This window comes from Ascaphus truei, chromosome 4 (genome assembly GCF_040206685.1).
Source record: "Ascaphus truei isolate aAscTru1 chromosome 4, aAscTru1.hap1, whole genome shotgun sequence".
In the NCBI taxonomy this organism is placed as follows: Eukaryota; Metazoa; Chordata; class Amphibia; order Anura; family Ascaphidae; genus Ascaphus; species Ascaphus truei.
In genome coordinates, this window is record NC_134486.1 from 133,590,092 (window position 1) to 133,614,476 (window position 24,385).

Genomic DNA, 24,385 nt, shown 5'->3' on the forward strand with positions numbered 1-24,385 from the left:
TATGGTCCTGAGATCACTGCATGATGACCATGGCCATCTCGGCATAGAGAAGACCCTTGGGTTGATACGTGATCGTTTTTTCTGACCACAGATGCGAGTCAGTAGAACGACACTGCCGCCGGTGCTCACGGTGCATCCAGTGCAAAACCCTACCCACAATAGTCCCACCAATGGCTCACATGATGAGCTCGGGTCCCATGGAGCTGGTGTGCATGGATTTCCTGTGCATTGAACCCGACGCCCGAGGCATCAGTAATATGCTATTCATCATGGATCCTTACACACACTATGCCCAAGCCTTCCCCACCAAAGACCACAAGGCCATCACGGTGGCGAAGATCGTGTGGGAGCGATATTTTGTGCACTATGGCTTACCTAACCGCTTACATTCAGATCAAGGACGGGACTTTGAGAGTAAACTCATCAGGGAATTACTCAAGGTCTTCAACATCACTAAGTCCCGAACGACCCCGTACCATCCGGAGGGAGACGCTCTGCCGGAGAGGTTTAACAGAACCCCCTTGATATGCTCGGCACCCTGAAAGGCACTCAGAAAAGTTAATGGAGCAAGCATGTGGAAACGTTAGTACATGCATATAACTGTACCGCCACAAGTCCACGGGGTTCTCTCCATACTTCCTCATGTTCAGTCGAGAAGCCCAGCTGCCGGTAGACATGCGTCCGAAGGTATCAACCGATGGGGTACACAATACGACGCACTTCCGATATGTGCAACGGCTCCAAGAAAGCCTGCAGCAGGCCTACCAACTGGCAGAAAAGTATTCTTCCCAGCTGAATGCCAACAACAAAAGGCGCTGTGACCATAAGGTCAGACATCTGGAGATTCGTCCTGGAGACACCGTGCTCTTCCGTAACTTCGGAATCCCCGGAAAACACAAATTGGCCGACCGTTGGCGAGACGGAGTACTCGAGGTTGAGTCGCAGATACCGGGCCTCCCGGTCTACCGTATAAAAGACACGGATTGCTGGGTAAGGGGATGGCACCGGAATCATCTCCAACCTATCCTACAAGTGGGGGATGGCGAGCTAGAAATAGAAGCCACACCACTGGATGCTGAGCAGGAAGGTGCGGAAGAAGTTGAAGGAACAGTCCAAAAAAACATAGAGGATCCTATGGAGGGGCCCTCTCAAAGGGTAGCCTACCCAGAAATCAAGGGGCACCTTTCAAAGGAGCTCGGGTAATGGGCCCAGTCAACAAACTACTCTAAATGATTCGCATAGGCGCCACAATTTCCTTAAATATAAACAGTGATATACAAATTTAAAATACAAATGTACATAAGATGTTACCCAACCGGATACTTCTCAACCTTTCTTGGAAATTTGCTAAGATTTCCCACAGATGCAGTTTTTCTTTGGGGTGAGAAGGGAGCGATCCAATCAGGAGCACCTCATGAAAAATAAAAAACATAAAAAACAATAATAGTGTAGTATGTTAATATAATATGGGCTAGATGCAGGTCTTGGCTCTTGAGGATTTTCTACTTACAAAATGTAAGAAAAAGTAGTGCTTTTTTCTGACTCAGTCAGGAGGTGTGTATGTAATTGGTCTTCTATTCCAGAGATGTTAGCACTCAAATCTCCATTCGGTTCATGTAATTGAAACAAAACAGATATAGCCCAGTAGTGCAGATGGTAAATATAAAGCGTTTATATATTGAGGAATAAGGATAGTACTCACACTAAGTACAATTGTATGTACATGTAAAGGTTTCTTTGGCAAATGAATGCTCTTGTTTGCGGCAGTGTTTTCTCCCAGTCTTCCTCCTGTGGTAAAGTGTGTCGCCAGCGACGGCGTCTGACGTCACTTTCGCTTTCGCGGGTGGACCGCATCCGTTGGATGTTGATGGCGGCACTGGAGGAAAGTCAGCCTGGGGGTTCTTGCGTCCGGCGTCTTCTCTTTTGGAGGCAGCTGCAGCTAGTTGAACGGCTCTAAGTCAGTCATAGTCATGTTTACAGAGATGTACAACTTGATGTAAAGCCGATTCATGTGATAAGTTGTACCCATGACATTGCATTTTTTATTATATAACTCCTTTTGTGGTTATAGTATTGTGTTACTCTGTGCCCAAGCGGGGTCGTTGGATTTTTCACCAGGGGGAGAGTATAGCAGTGTCCCCCCCTGGTCCCGCTTAGCGCCGCTATGGGCGGGGGAGCTGGCAGATTGTCCTGGGAGGCACAGCTGCTCTGCAGGTGTCGGGTGCTGCCCTGCCAGTGGGCGGACCCAGTGTAGGTCCAGGGGGTCTGTCAGTAATGGCTGAAGAGGAGTAGATGGCACAGGGAGTCCCAGTGATCCACGACGGCCCAATCATGCAGGGCACCGCCATCTTAAGACATCTCACGCATGCGCAGTACAGCGCGTGGACAATCATCACAGAGAAAGGCTCCTCAATGGAACTACAGTTCCCAGCAGCCCCAGGGGCTGCCGATCACTTGGTCAGACACAGCTAATAGGGCTGCCAGGATCTCCTGCTCATCAAAGGATACTTTTCGCGTGCACAGGAGCACGCCAGTTGGAGCTGGGATGCGGAAGGGGTAGGGTGTGTATGTGCAGGGAGTCAGTGACCCCTGCACTAGGCCAGAGATCCACTTAGGCCCCAGCTAGGCCCTGACTCCCCTCAGTTTGTGGTTGCTGCAGGGACCGGCCCATCAGTTAGGGACGCAGCCCCTGTAGTACCAGAGAGAGGGATACAGCCAAGACATGGTGGCGAGCTTGCGATCTGGTGGTCTGGGACCAGACCACTACAGCTTATAGAGCCACTTCATGGTGGAAACATTTACGCTGGATACCACCCCACGAAGAGGCAGAGGCTAAGTTGACATTGCTGGATCAGTGGATCTGTTTAATTTTCCGGCTATACCCGGGTACAGGAGCACCTGGGCAGGTACCAACAAGTGCACCAACTGTATGCACGTTATTTGTGGGCAGCGCTGTCACACACACTTTGGGTGGGTTGACTCTGTGGACACCAGGGTGGTTGGGTGCCCAGGGGCACCTCAGTACTTTGGGGTCAACCCCACCGGGGTGTGGACACGGTGTCTGGGGCACGGTCCTGTGATGCCTGAGTAGTTCTGTTATTACGCTTATTGTGTCTTCAGTAAACTTGTTATACCATACCAGTGTGTATTACTTAACAAGTGTCCTGCATGGCGTTATCCAACACTGTTAGGATCCCACGCAGGTGGAGGCGCTGTCACCCTATGGATCAGGTACACCCCAGGCTCCCAGCAGCAGAGGCTCAGACCTCCTGTGAGCCACAGGTAACGCACACACAGTAGCCACCATATGTCCCAGGGGGTGGGGGAAAGTGTGCTACATAAGTAACTCAAACTTGTCTGACTTTCCGTAATCATAACATCACACTCCTAAATTGTCACAGATCTTTTTCTCTTACCAACAGCTGTCTGTAATCTGTCTCAGCAGCTCTATCTTTAGGAATTAATCACACCCTTTACCATCAGATAACCTCATCATCAGCTCGTATCCCTTTACTTTATTTATGCTGGCTGGCTAATGTTGTGTTTAATAATGGGCAAATAATCTTTTATACATATCTGAATAATTGATCACAGTTACGCCTGTGAGGGTGTGGATGTAAACTTTGCTCAAACGAGATAAGGAGGGTGGGTGTAGTAATTAAATTAAAAAATCCCAAACAACTGAGAATAGGTGGTGCTCACTAGGGAATGTGGATTGTGTAGTACTAGGATAGAAAAGGATCCCCTTATGTGGCACAAAGAACACCTAATTAAATTAAAAAATCAATTTTATTATAATATATTAAAATATAGGTGTAAGGGATTAAGGACAAACAACCAAAACAAACAATTAAACACAAGACCCTCTGAGGACCCCCGCTGTCCTGTGGTATTAATTCTGTATGTACAAGAATAAATAATGGTTTTATGTGGGGGCACAGGGGGTGGGTTGTGTATTGTTGTTTATTAAATATTGTAATGGTTTTTGGTTGCCTAAGAGGGGGCTAGTAGGGCTGTTGGGTATTTTTTTGTATTGTGGGTAGCGGTGGTGGGTGAAGAGGGTATTAGCCCCAAGGATGGGTGTTTAGGCCTACCTGGTGGGTAGCGGGTGGACTTAACCCCTTCATTACCTTAGCTGTATTAACCACTAAGGTAATGAAGGGATTAAGTCCACCCGCAAGCCCCCCACAAGGCCTAAACACCCTCCAAGGGCCAAATACCACCTTCACCCACAACCGCTACCCACAATAAGCATGGCACTGCTGGTTAACCCCTTCTTTGCTGTAGCGGTTAGCTGCTAAGGTAATGAAGTTGCCTGTAAATGCATTTTTCATGCATCTGATTCATGTCGGGAGTCTCTGGTGCTGATATTAATGGGTATCAGCTCCGGGGTCTCTCGGCATCAATCCGATGCTTTAAAAATGCATTTTTTTTCTAAGTGCCATCTCGTCGCTTCTCCCCACCTTCTTGACAACTTTTTGTGGCGGGACGGTTTCAGGAGCAAATTTCCATTCTGTAGCAGCGATCAGCCTCGGTAAACTGATCGGGGCTACTAGAATTGAGCGAGTTTGAGAAGCTGGCGATAAGTGGCGATATGTGTCTTATTGCCGTGGGGTTGTCGAGTTTTTTTTTTGGCAAAAAAAACACGGCGATTTCTGCTCTTATTGCCTGCTTATCGGGCTTACTGAATAGCAGTTGGCTTTTTTGGCGATAAGCTGGCGATAAGGGGCTTATCGCAGCTTATAGTATGAGGCCCTATGTGTGAATAGAGCTGTCTCCAGAGAGCAGTGCAGCCTACAGGTTACCATAGTAACCTCAGAACCTAGAGATTAAATACTAATACAACTTTTTTTTTAAGTAGAAGAGCAGGATATAATAAGTGGGGCAAGATACGAATATTATATTAATTTAAACTCATACAGACTTCAGGGGGAGTTGCAGTTTTAAAAATATATTTAATAAATTGCATTGACATTGGCATCACATGGTGATTAAGCTAAAATGTGGGTTGATTTAATTGCAGAAACTACTGGACCTCCAGAATTTCAATACACTGATGGCTGTGGTTGGTGGATTGAGCCACAGCTCCATATCACGTCTGAAAGATACTCACTCACACCTCTCTGCAGAGGTTACGAAGGTATGGAATACAAGTCAGAATGAATAAAATTGGATACTAATTATTGGAGAAGTAGAGAACACATGGCACTCAAAAACTCAGTGACATAAGTCAAATAGACATTTAAAGTCTTTTTAATGATGCAGACATAATGCACAATGTTTTGGGGGAAACCCCTTCTTCAGACCCAAAGGGATTTCCGCGAAACGTTGTGCATTATGTCTACATCATGAAAAATACTAAAAATGTCTATTGAACTTTTGTCACAGTTTGAATGCCATAGGATACTGTTCTCTATTAAAGGCTGGGAGAGATTTCTGCTGGTATTCTCGCTTTCCTGTCAGAGCAACAACCACCAATTTGAAAGGAGTGGAGTGCCATCTTTGGATCCTTTGATAGAAGAGAAGTACAGTACTCTAAAACAAAGATCCTGCTCACTTACATGCATCAGTTACTTATTTCTGTAGAAAAAACTATATTGCTTTACCATTTCTGTGTAGTGGCGTACTCAAATATTTTTATCTTATCAGTTAGTTATTAAAGCAGCAATAAATACTACATTCCCCCTTTTTCTTATTTTTATATGTAATGTGTAATATGTGACAATGTATAATTCTACATTGTTGCCTAAACTGGGATATGTTTGGTGCTCCTGTTTAAATCTGTACAAATCCTGATTGTGTGCCTATCTGAATGGCCACCTTCTGACTCTATGCTTCAGTCAGTGAAATACAGCATCTGATATGTAACATTATCCACAGATATCAGAGTAATAGACCGTCTGCTGTTTGGAACACAGCAACAGATCTGTTTGTGATACTTTGTTGCCAAAATCCAGAGCTCAAAAAGGTGTGTGTGTGTGTGTGAGAGCGTGTTTCAAAAGAGGAAGTGGATTTGACTTTCTAAATTGTTGCTGTAGCAACAAAAGGATGATCAGTGCATTAAAAAATGGCATTAGGAGTTTTTTTTTAAAAAAAAGCAGACAGTATTATCTAATACTGCAGAACTGCTTTATTTAAAAGAAAAAAAACCCATAGGATTTCTTTCACGTTTTGCTGCTTTTTGCTAAACAAGCTCTTTCATCGGCTAGAATTAATTTAACGTTTTTTGTTCGGTTGCTGAACAATGCTGATATATTTTTGGCGCTGGCTTACTGAGGCTTTTGGTTCTTACATTATCATGCAAAGACGTTTTAAGACATGTTGCATCTATCTATAGTCTTCATTTAGTCAACAATAATTATTAGTGTCTCCATAAAACCAACTGTCACGGAAGACCAGTACTTTTAACACCTCTACCATTCACCAGGCAGAACAAGGTAGTGGAATAAAATAAGGTTTATTCTGGTGAGACCAGCAGACACACAATGAAACACAAAATACAGAAGAATACACAATTAACTGCGGGTCTGGGGGGACTCTCTAGCCTCAACTATGTGCAGGGTGCCTGCTTCAGAAGGCTTACCCTGTCCGCTCCTGAAACATCATGGTACCTTCCTCCGGGAAGGTACCTGGCTATACCCGCTAACTGCGAGCAAGGCAAAACCGGGAACTTGCCCACTAACTTAGAACTTGGTCTCAGCTAGGCAGGCTCTTCCGGCAACCCCGTGCCGAGTGCTTTGCTATTCAGAGCAAAGTACTTTTGAAAAGCCCGCCAGCACCTCACCGACCCAAGCTCCAAGAAGTCTTGTTCTCTGATTGGCAAGTCCCCATACATAGACCCCGCAGTTCTATTTTCAACATGGAGAATGGGTTGGTGACCAATCGGAGAACGGATCGTAGCTGTACCAGCCGATCAGAGCTGGGGTTTAAAACAAGAGAACCAAACAAATCTGACTCGAATATTTTTTTTCAACCAAAAGTTTTTATTAGGTGCATGTTACAGGCATAAAGTAATCTGACAACCCATTGACTTATTATTCTGTAGTCATAACAACCTTTTTTTTCATACCAATAGACTAACTTGACTCACCGGGGAAACAGACCGACTAACAAGACCACTGACATTACCAACATACAAAAAGGGAAGGGGGGGAGGGAAGGGGAGAAAAAAAAAGTGGGGGGTAATTCCCTGCCGAAGGACTCCAACACTCTCAATCCTCTTGTGGGTCTTCGTTCTCTCACCAGGGCCCTCTACATGTGGCTCTTGAACCTGTAACCTGTAGCTGTGTTCAACTATTCAAACCAGTCCACCCTACCTGTCCCCCAACTGTCTAAAGACTGTACCGTCCCCTCAAAGGAGGATGCATTTCCAACTATCAGAGCAATATATTGGTGGCCTCTATCCCGGGGATGTCTGACTGGGCCAGCCACGGTGCCCATACTTTTAGAAAGTTTTCGCCGGTGTCATTGACCAGACTCGTCAACTGCTCCATCCGGCAGACGTACCAAATTCTATTCCTAATTTTTGGGATTGTAGGCAACTCGCGTTGCTTCCGCAATGCTGCTATTTCGCATCTCAGGGCAGTTGCAAAATGTACAACTAATTTGTGCTCCGATCTATTCAGCCCCTGGGTGCGCCTGCCTAACAGGAACAGCCAGGGGTCCAAAGGGACCGTGAGACCGAGAATTCTCTGTAGCCAATTCCTGATGGACTCCCAAATCGGGGCCACTTTGGTGCAACTTCACAGCATATGCAGTAAGTCTGCCTGTTCCCCACATTGTTTTGGGCACAATTGGGGTTAACCCCTGACAAACTTTGCCAATCGAGTTGGGTGAGATACCACCTCATCAGGACCTTATATGCATTCTCCTTTAACGTGACACACATCGAGCTTTTTGCTGCCGCCGTCAATATGGTGTCCCAGTCGTCGTCTTCTAAAGTCTCCCCTAAGTCTGCCTCCCATTTATTCCTGTAGCTGAGTTTGTTGTCTCCGTCTACAGCAGGACACACCACCTCTCTATAAATCCTAGAAGTAAGTCCCTTCGAGTCTGTTCCTCTTGAACATAGCTGAGCAAAATTTGTTCGCCTTGGGCGTTTTGGAATTTTAGTATAGAACGCTCTTATCTGGAGGTATCTAAAGAATTCCGAGTTTGGCATCTCTTTTTCAGATTTCAATTGCTCAAAGGATTTTATTGATTTCCTATTCTCCAGATGTAAGAGCCTCGTGAGGCCTTTCTGTTTCCAATTTAAGAGATCACTGCTACTCAGGCCCGGAGCGAAATCAGGGTTGCCTACAAACGGGGTCATTAAGGAGTGCCTTACTGTGAGGGCCCACTTGTATTTGGTACTCTCCCAAACTGCCAAGGAGCTGTTTAGTGCAGCGAGTGATTCACCGACCAATTTAAAAACCTTTTTTGGAAGCCAAATTAGATCCTGTATCTCTATTGGGGCGCTGCACTCTTTTTCTAGCTCGACCCAACGTCTAAGGCTGGGGTGCAAGTGCCACTGTATAATTTGAGTTAGTTGGGCCGCTCTGAAGTATGACAACAAGCAAGGTACCGCTAATCCTCCTCTTATAGTTGGTCTAATTAATGTGCTAGATTTAATACGTGGCTTTTTGTTACCCCAGACAAATTTCACCATAGGGGACTGCAGCCGGAGGATGTCTTCGCTGGAATTTCGAGTCGGAAGGGTCTGGAACAAGTATAAAATTCTGGGCAGTAGGTTCATTTTTAAGCTCTGGATTCTGCCTATCCAAGAGATATTATAGTTCGACCATTTTCTGAGATCCTCCTTCAGAGTCCTTATCAGTCTGGGGTAATTCGCTTTATATGCTGTAAGGCGCTATAATCTTTGGTGATGTTATCCCCTAGTTACTTTATGTAGGAGGCTTGCCCTTTGAAATTGAAATTTACATCAATTAGTTTTTCTGTGACCTTAGGCAGGTTTATGTTCAGTATGGAAAATAGCTGAAGCGCTCAAATGCAGGTATATCTCAAAATGACAATAAGCCAGACCACTGTACCAGGGTACTAACAATTGATATAGTACCTATTGTGTCATATAATGGGTACTATCCTCCTGAAGACAGGTGGTGTGTGGTGCAACCCACTCACCATCAGTCTCATTGGCAGGTTCCCCTGAAAAATATACAAGTACTCACATCCTGGTAGGGCAGGCAGGCTGTGCAGCTACGCAATGCAATACAGGGAAAAGGGAGACCAAAAAGCGCACCAGCACAAACGGAGCAGGAAGAACCCAGGACAAAAAATGATTAAAAGGGCACTTTAATGTGACAAAAGACCCATCCAACGCGTTTCGAACGTCACAGCGTTCTTTTTCAAAGAACGCTGTGACGTTCGAAACGCCTTGGATGGGTCTTTTGTCACATTAAAGTGCCCTTTTAATCATTTTTTGTCCTGGGTTCTTCCTGCTCCGTTTGTGCTGGTGTGCTTTTTGGTCTCCCTTTTCCCTAGGTTTATGTTCAGGGCTTCTGACTTTGACTGATTAATTTTGAACCCAGAGATCTTATTAAATTCCCCTAACAAGCTAAACACATTCGGGAGAGAAGTGAGGGGTTTTGACAATGTTAGGATAACATCGTCTGCATACAGGGCCACCTTATGTGACTGCTCTTAATTTGTATCCCTGTTATGTCTGGGTTTAGGCGGATGTATGCCGCCAAGGGCTCAATGCAAAGTGCAAAGAGTAAAGGGGATAAAGGTCCCTGTCTGGTGCCGCTCTTTATCTGGAATTCTTCCGATGGGAAGCCCTGGTGCCTGACGTTCACCGTCAGACCCCAATATAGAGCTAGAATTGCGTTTATTAATCTCCCCCCCAAACCAAATTCTTTCAGAGTCTCTCGCATGTAGGGCCAATCAATCCGATCGAACGCTTTCTCGGCGTCCAGACTTAATGCCATTGACGGAATATTTTTTCTCTTAGCCAAATCGATTAAATCTATGATCCGTCTGGTGTTGTCTGCCACCTGCCTTCCACATATGAAGCCCACCTGAACGGGATGGACCAGCTTTGGCATCGCCTGGTTAAGACGGTTGGCCACTAGTTTGGAGAAAATTTTGGTGTCTGAATTAATTAAGGATATAGGTCTGTAGCTTTTACAATCCACTGGGTCCTTCCCCTGTTTATGTATCACTGAGATGGATGCCTGTAGCATTGGGCCTGGGATGGGGGCACCCGCCAAAAAGGAATTGAATAGTTTTGCAAATGAGGGGCTAGAATTTTCCGATATTTTTTGTAGTATAGATTAGAGAAGCCGTCTGGGCCAGGGGCCTTAGATGGCTTCAGTGCCTTCATTACCTCTATTAGCTCCTCTAATGTGAAGTCTTCCTGTAGCGCCTCCCTTTTCTCTCTGCCTAATTTGGGCAAACTAGCCTCTTTTAGGAATGCCCTTAGCTGTCTACGAGTGGTCTCGCAATGGGAGACCTTTGCCCCGTCATATAGGGTCTCGTAATAGGTTTTGAATTCTTCAATAATTAGTTTGGGGTCAGAAGTAAGGTCACCTTTCTTTGTCCGAATTGCCTGAATGTGGGAATTTTAATTTTTGTCCTTTCATTTATTGGTAAGTAGGGTATCTGGATTGTTTGCCTTTTCTAAAAATTTCCGCTTGGACCATGCCAGCTGTTTCTCAGCTCGTGTGGCCAATAGTAAATTTAGTTTTGTTTTAGTATCAAGCAAGGCCTTCAGAGTCGGTGCATGCTTGTTTTTCTTGTGAAGGTCAGAGAGGACGGCCAAATCTGATTGAAGTTTTTTAATCTTTGTGTCTCTCTCCTTTTTGCGTTTGCTCCCCATCCCTATGAATTCTCCTCTCAGAGTTGCCTTATGGGCTTCCCATAAGGAGGCCTGTGATGTCACACTGCCAACATTCATCTGGAATACTCCCTGATTTTATCCCCTATTTTTTGTTCAAATTCGGGGATTTTTAACAATAACTCATTGAGTTTCCAGTTCGCTCCTGGTCTGTGCTGCCTAAAGTCAGTGCACCGCAGCTCAACAGATGCGTGATCTAACCATGAAATATCATGGATTCCCGTGTGGGAGATCTGAGAAACCATTCTATTAGAAACAAAGAGGTAGTCTATCCTGCTGTACCTGTCATGTGGGTGTGAGTAAAAGGTGTACACTCGCTCCCCTTGATGTTGTTCCCTCCATATGTCTACTACTTTATGGGCTTTCAATCCCTTAGACCATGCTAACCGGGTTTTCGGGCGAAAGTTAACCCCTGGTGGACATCTGCCATATGACGGGTCTAATGTCTGATTGAAATCTCCTCCCACAATCACACATCCCTGAGCTATTTTGTCTAACGTGGAGAAGAATTTTGTCATGAATGATTCCGCTTGCTCGCTTGGGGCATAAACGTTTGCTAAAGTGATGCTTTGACCTCTAATTTCTCCTACCAAAATTAGGAATCGTCCATTTTTATCTTTCTTTGTTAATTTAATATTTAACAGCACATGGTTATGGACTAGGATTGCTACTCCTCTCTTTTTTTTTCTTTGCTGAGGCTGAGGACCAGTTCCTGTTTCTGCAGTCTATGTGTTTTGGGGAGCTCTTCTCGGAGAAGTGTGTCTCTTGTAAAAGAATGATATCTGGATCAAACTTCTTGTAATCGGACATGGCCATCCGCCGCTTCTGGGGACTATTGAAACCCTTAACAGTGTGGGATATAATTACAAAGTCCTTACCCATTTGTGGAAGTTTAAGGGATGTGCTTTGCTAAGGGCTACCTGTTCCTGTAATGTGTTTCTGTTCGAGGATCCCCTCTGTGAACTGGACCCCCTCCGAAATGTGTTCTCTAACTGCTGGGAAGAAAAAAAACAGTGGGACACACATAAGGAAAATATTGAGACTGACACAAGACAACAGATCACTACAGATAATGAACAACCTGTAGCAGCCTTGGGGCTAGCCCCTACTACCACTGTAAATGCCTCTCCTGGACGTCCAGCTTGGTCGCAGTCCTGGATGTTCTTCCTCCAACTGCTGTCCATCTCGTCCGCTGGTCCAGTGAGGACTTGCATGAGCCACCCCGGCTTGGGCCTGCTGGTGCTCATGTGGAGACCCATACCGTTAGTGGGAATGGACTCAGCCTCCCTCTCCTCCCCCTTTCTCATAATCTTATATTTAATATCCACTCTTCTCATACTATCCCTCCCCCTCCTCCTTCCTCCCAGGGGGTTGCTCTCACAACCTAAAACTTAACTATCCAACTAAAACGTGAAACTCTATAACTGTAACCTGCTGCTCCTTTCAATTACTCTTATAAAGTTATTACCCATCCCATTGGGGCTTAACTTCCTTTCTACTATGTAAGATACAATCTCTCTCCTTAATACTGCCTCAGCTCTCCCTGTCTCTTCTCCCCAGCTCCCCTTCTTTTCCCCCTGGAGTCTCCTCCCTTCCTCCTTTTTTAATCTCTGCGGGCAGTATCTGCCACTTACTATGGTTCCCCGGCTCCCTTCGGAGCCTGTTCTCCCTCTCCTCTCAATGCCGGTTTTAGTCTCACGAGACTGCATCCGTTCCGGTGCCTATGTATGTGGTCCTCATCTGGGATCTCGTACTTGCCCCAACCAAGATGACCATCTGCCTACTTCCTGTGACGTATGTCCGGGTGACGTCATTCCGCCATTGCTTGCGCAGAGAGACGGCTGTTTTCCCGGTTCTTCCCGCCACTGGAACTCTTCTGTCTTGCAGACCTCACGATGGCGACTTTGCCTTCCACCAGCGCCACCGTAGAAGGATGCGTTCCACCGCTAGCAGCCATCATCATCTCCAAAGCTTCTGACCGATTGATTAGGTAAGATAGTTCTTTCAATCTGTATTTTTATTGCAGCATTATGCTTTGTTATTGCCGTCCTGTTTTTATTTATTTATTTTATTTTACGGGTGTCTTTGTTATCTCGGAGCACGCTCTTTCTTTGGGGGTAATTATTAAAGAAGGAGGCAACCCATGACTCACTCGTTCAGCAAACCACTTTAATACACTGGAACAACAGGAACCTTTTGTAACTGACAACCATTCGCAACTTTGAACTTTTGTGGGTTTTTGTGACCCTTAGTCATGATCCTTAGTCTTCTTAGTCATCTTCAGAGGTAGTAGTCCCCCGGTTAGGTTTTGGCCTCCCAACCTTCTGCCACTCCTATTCTGCTGGTTGAATCTTGGGCGGGCCTGCACTTGGACCCTCCGTTAGCCCAATTTTGCGCAAAAAGTCCTCTCCCACTTCAATTTCTTTCATGGATATGGCTCTCCCATTCTTTATTACTAACAGGCCAAATGGGAAAGTCCATCTATAATGAATGGCCCTCTCACGTAAGACCTTTGTGATCGGCTGAAGCCTATTTCGTCTGGCTAGGGTTACCGGAGAAAGGTCCTGGAAGATTTGCAGGGAGGCTTCTTCAAACTTGCAAGTCCCCTCCGTTTTGGACCTCTGGATCACTGCAGCCCGGGTGTGGAAATAATGGAGCCTGGTGATTACACCTCTTGGCTGTTCCGTGGCTAGCGGTCTGCTTCTCAAGGCTCGGTGGCAGCGGTCCATCATTAGTTCGTTCTCAGGTAGGTCTGGTAGTATTGCCGCCATCCACCGGGAGACAAAGCCCTCCACATCTGTTACCGACTCGGGGACGCCGCGGATTCTGATGTTGTTCCGGCGTTCTCTATTTTCTGCATCCTCTAGCCGGTCAGCTATTTCAGCCACTTGTGTTTATAGAAGCAAGGTTTTCTTGTCCGTTTTCTTTATTGATTTGGATGCGGCCGCCATTTTTTCCTCCAAGGCCCCTGTACGTTCTCCTACTTGCTGACCTCTCTTCGGAGTTCTTGGATCTCTGCCTGCAGGAGGGTTTTAAGGTCTCTGTATAGGCGGTCAAAATCGCAGCGGCGGACCGGTAGCTGTTCTGGACCGTCCGCTGTGTCTTCCTCGCGGTCGGAGTCCGAGCCGGCATTTGAATTTGCCTCCGTGTCTGCCTCCGCGGCCCACGAGCTCTATCTGCTGAGATATTTTCAAAGATCTCCTGTATTTTTCTTTCTGCTGTTTTGCGGGGCCATCTCCAAGTATTCACCTCTGGAAATAGGCTGTTTCTGTAATTTATTTAGCGTTCGATCGTGGATATATTTTTACGCACTGTGTGGTGAGGGACGGAGCTCACGGCTTATGCTGCCATCCACCTCACCATCGCGCATGCGCCTCATCTGACTTGAATCTTAATAAATTACATACGCTGTGAAACGTTAAGTTATGGACAATTTTCTTATTTTCATTGCAGGCTTGGAATGAAATGACTGAGCTGGTCTCATCGAATGGAAACTACTGTAGCTACCGCAAGGCTTTTGCTGAATGTGAAGGGTTTAAAATCCCTATTCTAGGTGTTCATTTGAAAGACTTGATAGCTGTGCACGTTGTCTTCCCTGACTGGGTAGATAAAAACAAAGTAAACATTGTGAAAATGCAGCAGTTGTATGTTACCCTCAATGAACTGGTTTCACTTCACAGCGCCTCTCACCACTTAGAAACAAGTATGGATTTGATTAATCTCTTAACGGTATGTATTTAATTTAATTTAAAAGATGTCCTGATATGTTACATAGGCCCATATTTACTGAGCTGTCCTATCCCATAAGACTTGGATTTAACTTTTTCCACTACGAAGCTTTATGTAGATAGTACACGAGGATTAATTAAAGGGATATTTCACAGACTTTATATGCACGGACACATTGCACTTACTTAATTTATTATAATGAACTTTAATTATTAGCGCCATACTATTTCTCTTTTTGCCCTATTCCATTAGACACCTTCTAGCTCCAAAATACACATAATTTTAATTGACCATGTTTTCTGACGCTGGAATTTGTCTTAATTCATAGTAACGTTTAGTGAAATGGACCATAATGTTAACTAACTATTAATATTTAGTGTTACGTTGCCATAGTCGACAGTAACACTGCACTTGTAGGCTACTCCAACAATAAATATTGACAGTGTAATTTTGGAACCAAGGAACAGCAAAAACACAGATGGAATAGAAAATGATGAATTGGTACACCTTTGGGGTGTACTAATCAAAGCCTACTGTCTGCAAAACTGTGGCAAAATAGTGACAAAAAACAGGTCCAAATACATCAAGGAAAAAAATATTATGGCTACAAAGCTGGGACAAAATATTTGTTAAATATATGTTAATGTTTAAATATTTGTGAAATAACCCTTCAAATCAGGCAACCTCAACTCAACTAAAGTTTACTATGGTATTATTATAATTTATAATTGATTAAGAATCTTTGGATCAGTAACATGTTTGATCTTAGTGGGAATGTGTGTGTCAGTAACATGTTGCAGGATTAAGACTTCAATTCCTGCCTCTTGCTGACAAGCGTAGGTAAAACATGCCTGGTTTGCTATTACCCAGGAGAAGCTTAGGTGAAACACACATTGGCAGTTTTTCATGTATAGAGTACAATACAATGGAATCACATACCCTGTACATGTTACTGATAAATAATCACCCTGTTTAAGCATGGTGAGACACTTGAGATTTATCATACCCTGTATTAAGTATAGGTATGGACAAGTTCTTGTATTTTGCTGTTTTTTCTGCTTGAAAAATCAAATGCCTTGGCAAAGTGAAAAAAAGGGGAGGTAGGGTTGCAGCCACCAATTGAAAATTAGTATAGGAGTCACTCCAATGTGTGACATGATGAAATAATAATGATACATACACAAATCTACTATATATTTGTGAAAGCACTGTATGTTTGTCTGCATAGCCTCTGTCCCTCAGGCCAATGAGATTGCTCCCTTGGACCGGCCGCCCCCGCACACCACTCATTGGCCTGAGGCGGAGTGACGGGCCAAAGGAGAGACACACACCCACACACACTCCCCCTCTGTCCCGTCCCCCCCATCACGTGCGCCGCCCTGCACCGGCTCCGGACGGAGGGGAAGAGCGGCCCTCCTACCCCAGCCGCCAACGTTCCCTTACCTCCCCGGCGCTATCTCCCCCTCCTCCCGCCCAGGTAAGTCACACCACTGCGCGTCCCACCTCAGCTTATGGCGCCAGTGACTCACCTATTTCAGCCGCGCAGCCTCGCGCCTCAGGCCCCAGGCCCACACAGGAACACACAGGAAAACACAGGCCCCAGGCCCACACAGGGCGCTTCCTGCCACCAGCTGCACACACCTCAGTCAGCCGGGTGGCACATCGGTGGACCAAGCGATCGCCCGGGGGGGGGGGAGAGCGGGTCGGGGGGAACGGGCGAGCCCCGAGTCACGGGGAATGGGGAAGCGAGCCCCGAGTCACGGGGAACGGGGGGCGAAGAGCGAGCCCCGAGTCACGGGGAACGGGGGGGCGAAGAGCAAGCCCCGAGTCATCGGGGAACCAAGAAGGGGGAGCGGTCAGCCGCCGAGCCAGCGGGGAGACGGACGCCCGGACGGGGGGGCTTGCGGATACATACATTAGGACAATACATATGCCCCCTGCTCACCACTCCCCTTTCCCCCACTCCCCTTTCCCCCCTCCCCCCCTCCCCTTCCCCCCCACTCCCGTTTTCCCCCCACTCCCCTTTCCCCCCCCACTCCCTTTTCCCCCCACTCTCCTTTCCCCCCCACTCCCCTTTCCCCCCACTCCCCTTTCCCCCCCCACTCCCCTTTCCTCCCCCCACTCCCCTTTCCTCCCCCACTCCCCTTTCCCCCCCACTCCCCTTTCCCCCCCCACTCCCCTTTCCTCCCCCCACTCCCCTTTCCTCCCCCCACTCCCCTTCCCCCCCACTCCCCTTTCCTCCCCCCCACTCCTCTTCCCCCCCATTCCCCTTCCCCCCCACTCCCCTTTCCTCCCCCCCACTCCCCTTCCCCCCCACTCCACTTTCCTCCACCCCCACTCCCCTTTCCCCCCCCCACTCCCCTTTCCCCCCCCACACCATATTCCTCCCACACTCCCCTTCCCCCCCACTCACTTTCCCCCCCCACTCCCCTTTCCCCCCCACGCCCCTTTCCCCCCCACGCCCCTTTCCCCCCCACGCCCCTTTCCCCCCCACTCCCCTTTTCCCCCCACTCCCCTTTCCCCCCCACTCCCCTTTTCCCCCCCACTCCCCTTTTCCCCCCCACTCCCCTTTCCCCCCCACTCCCCTTTCCCCCCCCCCACTCCCCTTCCCCCCCCACTCCCCTTCCCCCCACTCCCCTTCCCCCCCACTCCCCTTCCCCCCCACTCCCATTTCCCCCCCCCACTCCCCTTTCCCACCCCCACTCCCCTTTCCCCCCCACTCCCCTTTCCCCCACCCCACTCCACTTTCCCCCACCCCACTCCCCTTTCCCCCACCCCACTCCCCTTTCCCCCACCCCTCTCCCCTTTCCCCCACCCCACTCCCCTTTCCCCCACTCCCCTTCCCCTCCCACACCCCTTTCTCCCCCCCACTCCCCTTTCTCCCCCCCCACTCCCCTTTCTCCCCCCCCCACTCCCCCACTCCCCTTTCTCCCCCCCACTCCCCTTTCTCCCCCCCACTCCCCTTTATCCCCCCCTCCACTCCCCCACTCCCATTTCTCCCCCCCCCACTCCCCTTTCTCCCCCCCACTCCCTTTTCTCCTCCCCCCCACTCCCCTTCCCCCCCCACTCCCCTTTCCCCCCCCACTCCCCTTTCTCCCCCCCACTCCCCTTTATCCCCCCTCCACTCCCCCACTCCCATTTCTCCCCCCCCACTCCCCTTTCTCCCCCCACTCCCTTTTCTCCTCCCCCCACTCCCCTTTCCCCCCCCCACTCCCCTTTCTCCCCCCCAACTCCCCTTTCTCCCCCCCACACTCCCATTTCTCCCCCCATTCCACTTTTTCCCCTCCCCTTTCCCCCCACCCCTCCCCTTCCCCACCCCCTCCCCTTCCCCCCTCCCCTTTCACCCCCTCCCCTTTCCCCCATCCTCCCCTTTCACCCCTCTCCCCTTACCCCTCCCCCCTCCCCTTCCCCACCTCTCCCCTTTCCCCCCACCCCTCCCCTTCCCCCCTCCCCTTTACCCCCCCTCCCCTTTCCCCCCTTCACCTTCCTCCCCTCCCCTTCCCCACCTCTCCCCTTTCCCCCCTCCCCTTCCCCACCCCTCCCTCCTCCCCTTCCCCACCCCTCCCCTTTCCCCCCCTCCCCTTAAAGGGCAGAGGTAGGGGGGGTGAAGGGCAGGGGTAGTGGGGGTGAAGGGCAGGGGTAGGGCGGGTGAAGGGCAGGGGTAGTGGGGGTTGAAGGGCAGGGATAAGGGGGGGTGAAGGGCAGGGGTAGGGCGGGTGAAGGGCAGGGGTAGTGGGGGTGAAGGGCAGGGGTAGGGGGGGGTGAAGGGCAGGGGTTTGGGGGGTGAAGGGCAGGGGTAGGGGGGGTGAAGGCCAGGGGTGGGGGGGGGTGAAAGTGAGGCACAAATTGTTAGCAGGAGTTAAATGTCCCTCTACACACACACACACACACACACACACACACACACACACACACACACACACACACACACACACACACACACACACACACACACACACACACACACACACACACACACACAGTGAGAGGTGGTGGAGAGTGGGACTGCCGCAGATCCGAGGAGGCTGCTTGGCCCCCTAGTGACCGGGGAGTTAGCGGCGGGGAGGTAGCGCCGGTGAGTTAGCGGCGGGGAGGTAAGGGAGCGCCGGGGAGGTAAGGGAGCGTTGGTGGCTGGGGTAGGAGGGCCACTCTTACCCTCCGTCCGGGAGCCGGTGCAGGGTGGCAGCGCACGTGGTGGGGATGTTGCGGAGAGGTAAGGGTGCGGCGGTGAGGTAGCGCCTCGCTTCCCCTCTGTCTTTCCGGGAGCCAGTTGAGAGCGAGGGGGAGGAGCCTGAAATTGGCGGCAGGAGGGCCGCGCTTCCCCTCCGTCCGGGAGCCGGGGGGGACAGGGTGTGTGTGTGTGTGTGTGTCCGTCCTTTGGCCCGTCACTCCGCCTCAGGCCAATGAGAGGTGTGCGGGGGTGGGTGGGCCAAGGGACCAATGAGATTTTCCCTAGGGACACAGGACATCCAGACAGGCATACAGTGCTTTCACTAATATAGTATAAGATACTACCTATTACGCACTTACATCCCGGGCAACTCCGGGTCTCTCAGCTAGTGTGATATATAATACTACAGGCTCCTATAATGGAGCAAGTGTTAATAAACAGTGATCGCGATAAAGAGGAGTGGCAATTTGTAGAGGGAGAAAGGGGGTGGCCCGGTATTAAAGGGGTTGAACCCCATATGGCCATCCCCTGACCTCACCAGAGAGACAAGGGGTTAACTGGACTGCGGTCCAGGGATGAGGTTTGCACCTTGTTGTACCTTGAAAATGTATGTTCCCCTGTTCCAATGTTCCATTATAAGCCTGTATTTTAATGTTTTAAAGTGCATTTCTGTATCTTCAGTTCTGGAGGTCGCAGAGAGTTCATATTTGGCCAATATGTGGAGTCACTGTAGGCATTAAAAACTGGCAAAGGTCGACCCACTGAGCCCACCAGAATAAAACTTATTAATATGTGTAGATATTAAAGTGCATATTTTATTTTGGATCTGTTCTGAAAATGCAGACGCCATTTGCTAGGCTAATAGGTCATGAAGGGCAGACGGCTGAGTAGCCTAAGCACGGCAATCAAAAAGTGACTGCCTTGATTGTTACCCAATGTCTAGGGATTAAGTATTAGTCAATCAACAAACTCTGTCAGTCTAATTGTTACCTGAGGGCATGGGTTAGTCTGTTAGTCTGTGTCTCCACATTAGAGAGTGGAAACAGATAATTGTTCACCAATAGGCTGTGTTCAATGTTAAGAATAGGGTTGCACAGGTATATAAACTGTAAATCCTACAGTTTTGAGTTGTGCTGGAGTTGTGCTTCTGATTCCACCTGGAATGTCACTGGATTGATGGAGAATTGCTATTGGATACTTTTCCATCCCCCAACCCTAAGTAAGTGTTACCCTCTTGTCTTTTAATTGTACTATATTGCTGTGTTCACCTTATTTAAGGAATAAATTATATTTTATTATATCTAAGCCTCGTTCAGTTCAACCCAGATATTTGGTGTTCATTATATCTTATCATAAGTTACCGTGACAAGCTCTATAATTAACTGGTGGCAGCGGCGGGATTGAACTGGACCTGTGTTACAGTATACTGCGGGATACTGTAATATAGTAGGAACTTGATGGTAATTGCAATTTCCTGGGACTAAAGATATTGAACACACAGTAGTGCAACAGTTAACACAAGTTGTAACACCACCTCACTGCTGCGACTGAACCATGAGCGAGGCTGAAGGCTCATCCAACATGTGGACCCGAGCTCAGCTGAAGGACAAGTGCCGTGAATATGGACTGCCCCATGAAAACCAGGAGGTCGCAGACATGGTTGACACAATCGGTGACTATGAAGCCCGGCTTGCAGAGCCTCAGGATACGGCTCAGCTTGCCCTTTTACAGCCATCCGGAGATCAGGGAAGGAACCCAGTGCCGTGGCGGCGGAATCTCGGGGAGGGAACGAGTGCACCTCCCGGGAGCAGTGCAACAGGAGGGGTACTGGTTGCTGCGGCTACCAGTCCGTTCACCCCTGAAATGTTGGCACTAATTACTGCATGGGGAGACAGAGGGACACCGGAGGAGCGGCTGCAGTTTATCACTATGGCATTGAACAGACCCGCTTATTGCCCCCCTGTCCAACCCAACACAGATGAACTCAAGCTGGACCAGCACAGTCTCACCAAGTTCGTGGAAGGCACTGACCAGATTGACAGTTTCTTAAAGAACTTTGAAACGCAGTGCCGGCGGTACAAAGTGCTTCCCAGCATAGGGTTGCACGTTTGGACCCCTTACTGTCCGACTTGGCTAAGCAGACGATGATGGCGCTTCCAGATGAGTATGCTGATGACTACGAACACCTGAAAGAACTGTTACTGTTTCAGTACGGTTTTACCCCTGAAGCCTACCGGGGTAAATTCCGGCAGGAGGAGAGGCAGCCCCAGGAGTCCTATGTTACCTACATGACCCGCATGGCTTTATACGGGATACGCTGGGTGGAGGGCTATGAGGCACGGACTTACCAATGCCTGCTGGACCTCATCTTTCAGGAGCAGCTCATGCAGCAGTGCCCGCCGACGGTGAGGGCTTGGGTGTACGACAAGAAGCCCAAGACTTACCAGGAGGCGGCGAGGCTTGCAGATGACTATGTGGCCAGCCAAGCCCTGATGACCGCCAAAACAGTAGCCAAGGTGGCGGTGGCGGCGGCACCGGCCAAAAGGTCTGCCAATACCCCCCAATGGACTCAGAGGCCGCCTGCGGGCAGCAGTCCACCAAAGGCGGGGGAGCTCCGGCACGAGCGCCGGTGCTACAACTGCAACCGCCCTGGTCACATCCTACCAGATTGCCCGGAACCCCTGCATTCTGGCAGACCCCATCAGGGGCAACGCACCCCAGCTGCGAAGCCGGTAGCCCGCGTGTGGGTAGCTTCCACCAAAGACTCCGGACCGGTCATGGAACCAACTCCCAGCGAAACGTCCCATGCAGCACCTGTCCCGGTTTCATCGGTGCCCACAGCCAGGAGCGGAGGACATCTTAGCGCGGATCTGCAGCAGACAGACGGCCGGAGCAGACATTTCACCCCGGTCACAGTCGGTGACCGGCAAGCAGTCGGCTTGCTGGATTCAGGAGCTGCAGTGACCCTGGTCCAACCTGATAAGGTCCGGCCAGAGGAATTGATCACAGGCCCTAGGATACAGATCACTGTGGCCGACGGAGAGCCACGTTTCCTGCAAGTGGCCAGAATCTTTTTGGATTGGGGGGAGGGCCAGGGTGTGCGGGAGGTGGGGGTTTTACCCAGTTTGGATGCCGATGTTCTTCTTGGCAACGATCTGGGACCGATGACCTGCACCTATGACCAAGTGCCCAAGCCCGCTGCAGTGGCGGCGGTTACTCGGAGCCAGACAGCGGCAATGGCGGCGGCGCCAGTCCCCCAGCCTTTGGGACCAATGTTAGGAGGGCGCAGAGGAGCCCGGGGAGGTAAGCCAGGATCAGTTGCAACCACAGACTGACTTACTGTTCCCTCTCACCCTTCCCCATTCCCCTGACAATAACATGACTGGGGGGTGGCCAGAATTAGGAGCCCAGTTTAGGGAGGCAGTGAAGGCAGACCCTACCCTAGCTGGCGTGAGACTTCGGGCGTCCGAATCTCAGGCAGGGGAGGGCACTGAGCGCTGCCTATGGTATAAGGGACTCCTGTATAGAGAAGAAGGGAACCCATGGATAGAGGAGGGATTGACCAGTAAGCGACAGCTAGTAGTGCCCCAGGGGTACCGACAGCAACTGTTATGGGTAGCTCACTCTATTCCGTTAGCGGGACATCAGGGGGTCAACAGAATGCGAGCCCGGTTATTACAGCGTTACTACTGGCTGGGGGCATCTCGAGATGTGGGCAATTTCTGCCGCTCTTGTGATGCCTGCCAGCGAGTGGGTAAGGCGGGCGACCATGTGAAGGCACCCCTGAAACCCCAACCGATAATAGGGGAACCCTTCCAGAAAGTAGCTATGGATCTTATAGGACCCCTTATGATTCCTAGCAGGTCAGGGAAGAGCTACATCCTCACGGTGGGGGATTTTGCCACCCGGTACCCTGAGGCGGTAGCGCTTGGCAACATAGATGCCAAGACAGTGGCAGCAGTTTTGCTGAACATTTTTTCCAGGGTAGGTTTCCCTAGTGAGGTCCTAACCGATCAGGGGTCGCAGTTCATGAGTGAACTGTTACATTGTCTCTGGGATGCATGCAGTGTACGGCACCGGCGCACTACCCCTTACCATCCCCAGACAAACGGATTATGTGAGAGGTTTAACGGTACCCTGAAGCAGATGCTTCGGACCTTTATAGAGGCCGAGGGGAAAGACTGGGAGATTCATTTACAGCACTTGCTGTTTGCCTACCGAGAGGCACCGCAGGAATCTACAGGCTTCTCCCCCTTCGAGCTACTATATGGCCGCAGGGTACGTGAACCACTGGACCTATTCCATGAGGGATGGGAAGGGGAGGCTACTGCTACTGATGCTTCAGTGATCCAGTATGTAGTAGATCTCTGAGACGGGTTAGAGATGCTCATGGGGTTGGCCCAGGACCACCTCAGGGCTGCTCAGACCAGGCAAAATCAATGGTATGACCGGAATGCCCGTAGCAGAGAATTCATCCCAGGACAGCAGGTGCTTGTTCTCAAACCCACTCGGGAGAACAAGTTAATGGCTGCCTGGTCGGGACCGTACCCGGTCATCCGAAAGGTGAATGAGTGCAACTATGTTGTACAGTTAGAGCCTGAGAGGCACAAGACATATCACATTAACATGTTGAAAGAGTATAGAGCACCGAGTATGGGAGCAGTGATGGCCATTTGTAGCCCACTGCTGGAGGATCCGGCGAGCAATGCTCTGCCTGATCTCCTAGGGGAGGCTAGGCAGGGACACACTGTGGAGCAGGTGGAGATAGGGGCACAGTTGAGTGCTAGGCAGAAGGGAGAAGCCAGGGACATGCTAGCTAAGTATAGGGCCCTCTTCACTGACATGCCAGGGACCACACATCTCACCAAACACCCAGTGCACACAGGGGACCTGCGGCCTTTGCATAAGCACGCTTATAGAGTGTTAGCAGAGGTCAAGACCAGTATGGAGAGGGAGATAGAGGAGATGCTGACCCTAGGGGTTATTACTCCATCCCAGAGTTCTTGGGCAAGCCCGGTAGTCCTAGTTCCTAAGAAGGACAAGACCACCCGGTTTTGTGTGGACTACCGCTTGCTCAACGCTGTGTCAGATGCCTACCCCATGCCCCGCATGGATGAGTTACTAGATGAACTCACGGGGGCAAAGTATCTGACCACTATGGATTTGAGCAAAGGCTATTGGACCCTGGAGGCTAGGGAGAAGTCAGCATTCATCACTCCAAGTGGCCTCTATGAGTTTTTAGTGATGCCATTTGGGATGAAGAATGCCCTGGATACCTTCCAACGCCTGGTCAATAGGTTGCTGGAAGGGATGCAGAGCTATGCCAGGGCTTACATAGATGACATTGCTGTCTTTAGTAATTCATTGGGACTCCCACTTAGGACATGTAGCTGCGGTGCTGGATAGGATCAGGGAGGCTAGGCTTACCTTGAAACCCACTAAGTGTACGGTAGAGATGGCAGAGGTCCTGTACTTAGGGCACAGGGTGGGTGGAGGGCACCTCAAACCAGAGCCAGCCAAGGTAGAAGCCATAGTTCAGTGGCCTGTTCCAAAAACCAAGAAACAGGTCATGGCATTTTTGGGCACCGCAGGGTACTATAGGAAGTTTGTCCCACAGTACAGCACCGTGGCCAAACCCCTGACTGATTTGACTA

At 49.4% G+C, this 24,385-nt stretch overlaps 1 protein-coding gene across 3 annotated transcripts in view; it reads left to right on the forward strand.

Moving 5' to 3' along the window:
* Positions 1-24,385, forward strand: part of RASGRP3 (RAS guanyl releasing protein 3) — a 120,431-nt gene that overhangs the window by 45,767 nt on the left and 50,279 nt on the right. For 2 of the 3 annotated variants that reach the window (XM_075596624.1, XM_075596625.1), the window contains 2 exons: positions 5,024-5,140; positions 14,285-14,560. In XM_075596624.1, the coding sequence (XP_075452739.1) occupies positions 5,024-5,140; positions 14,285-14,560 (393 nt within the window). The remainder of the gene's footprint in view (positions 1-5,023; positions 5,141-14,284; positions 14,561-24,385) is intronic. The other variant, XM_075596626.1, reaches the window with a different exon arrangement.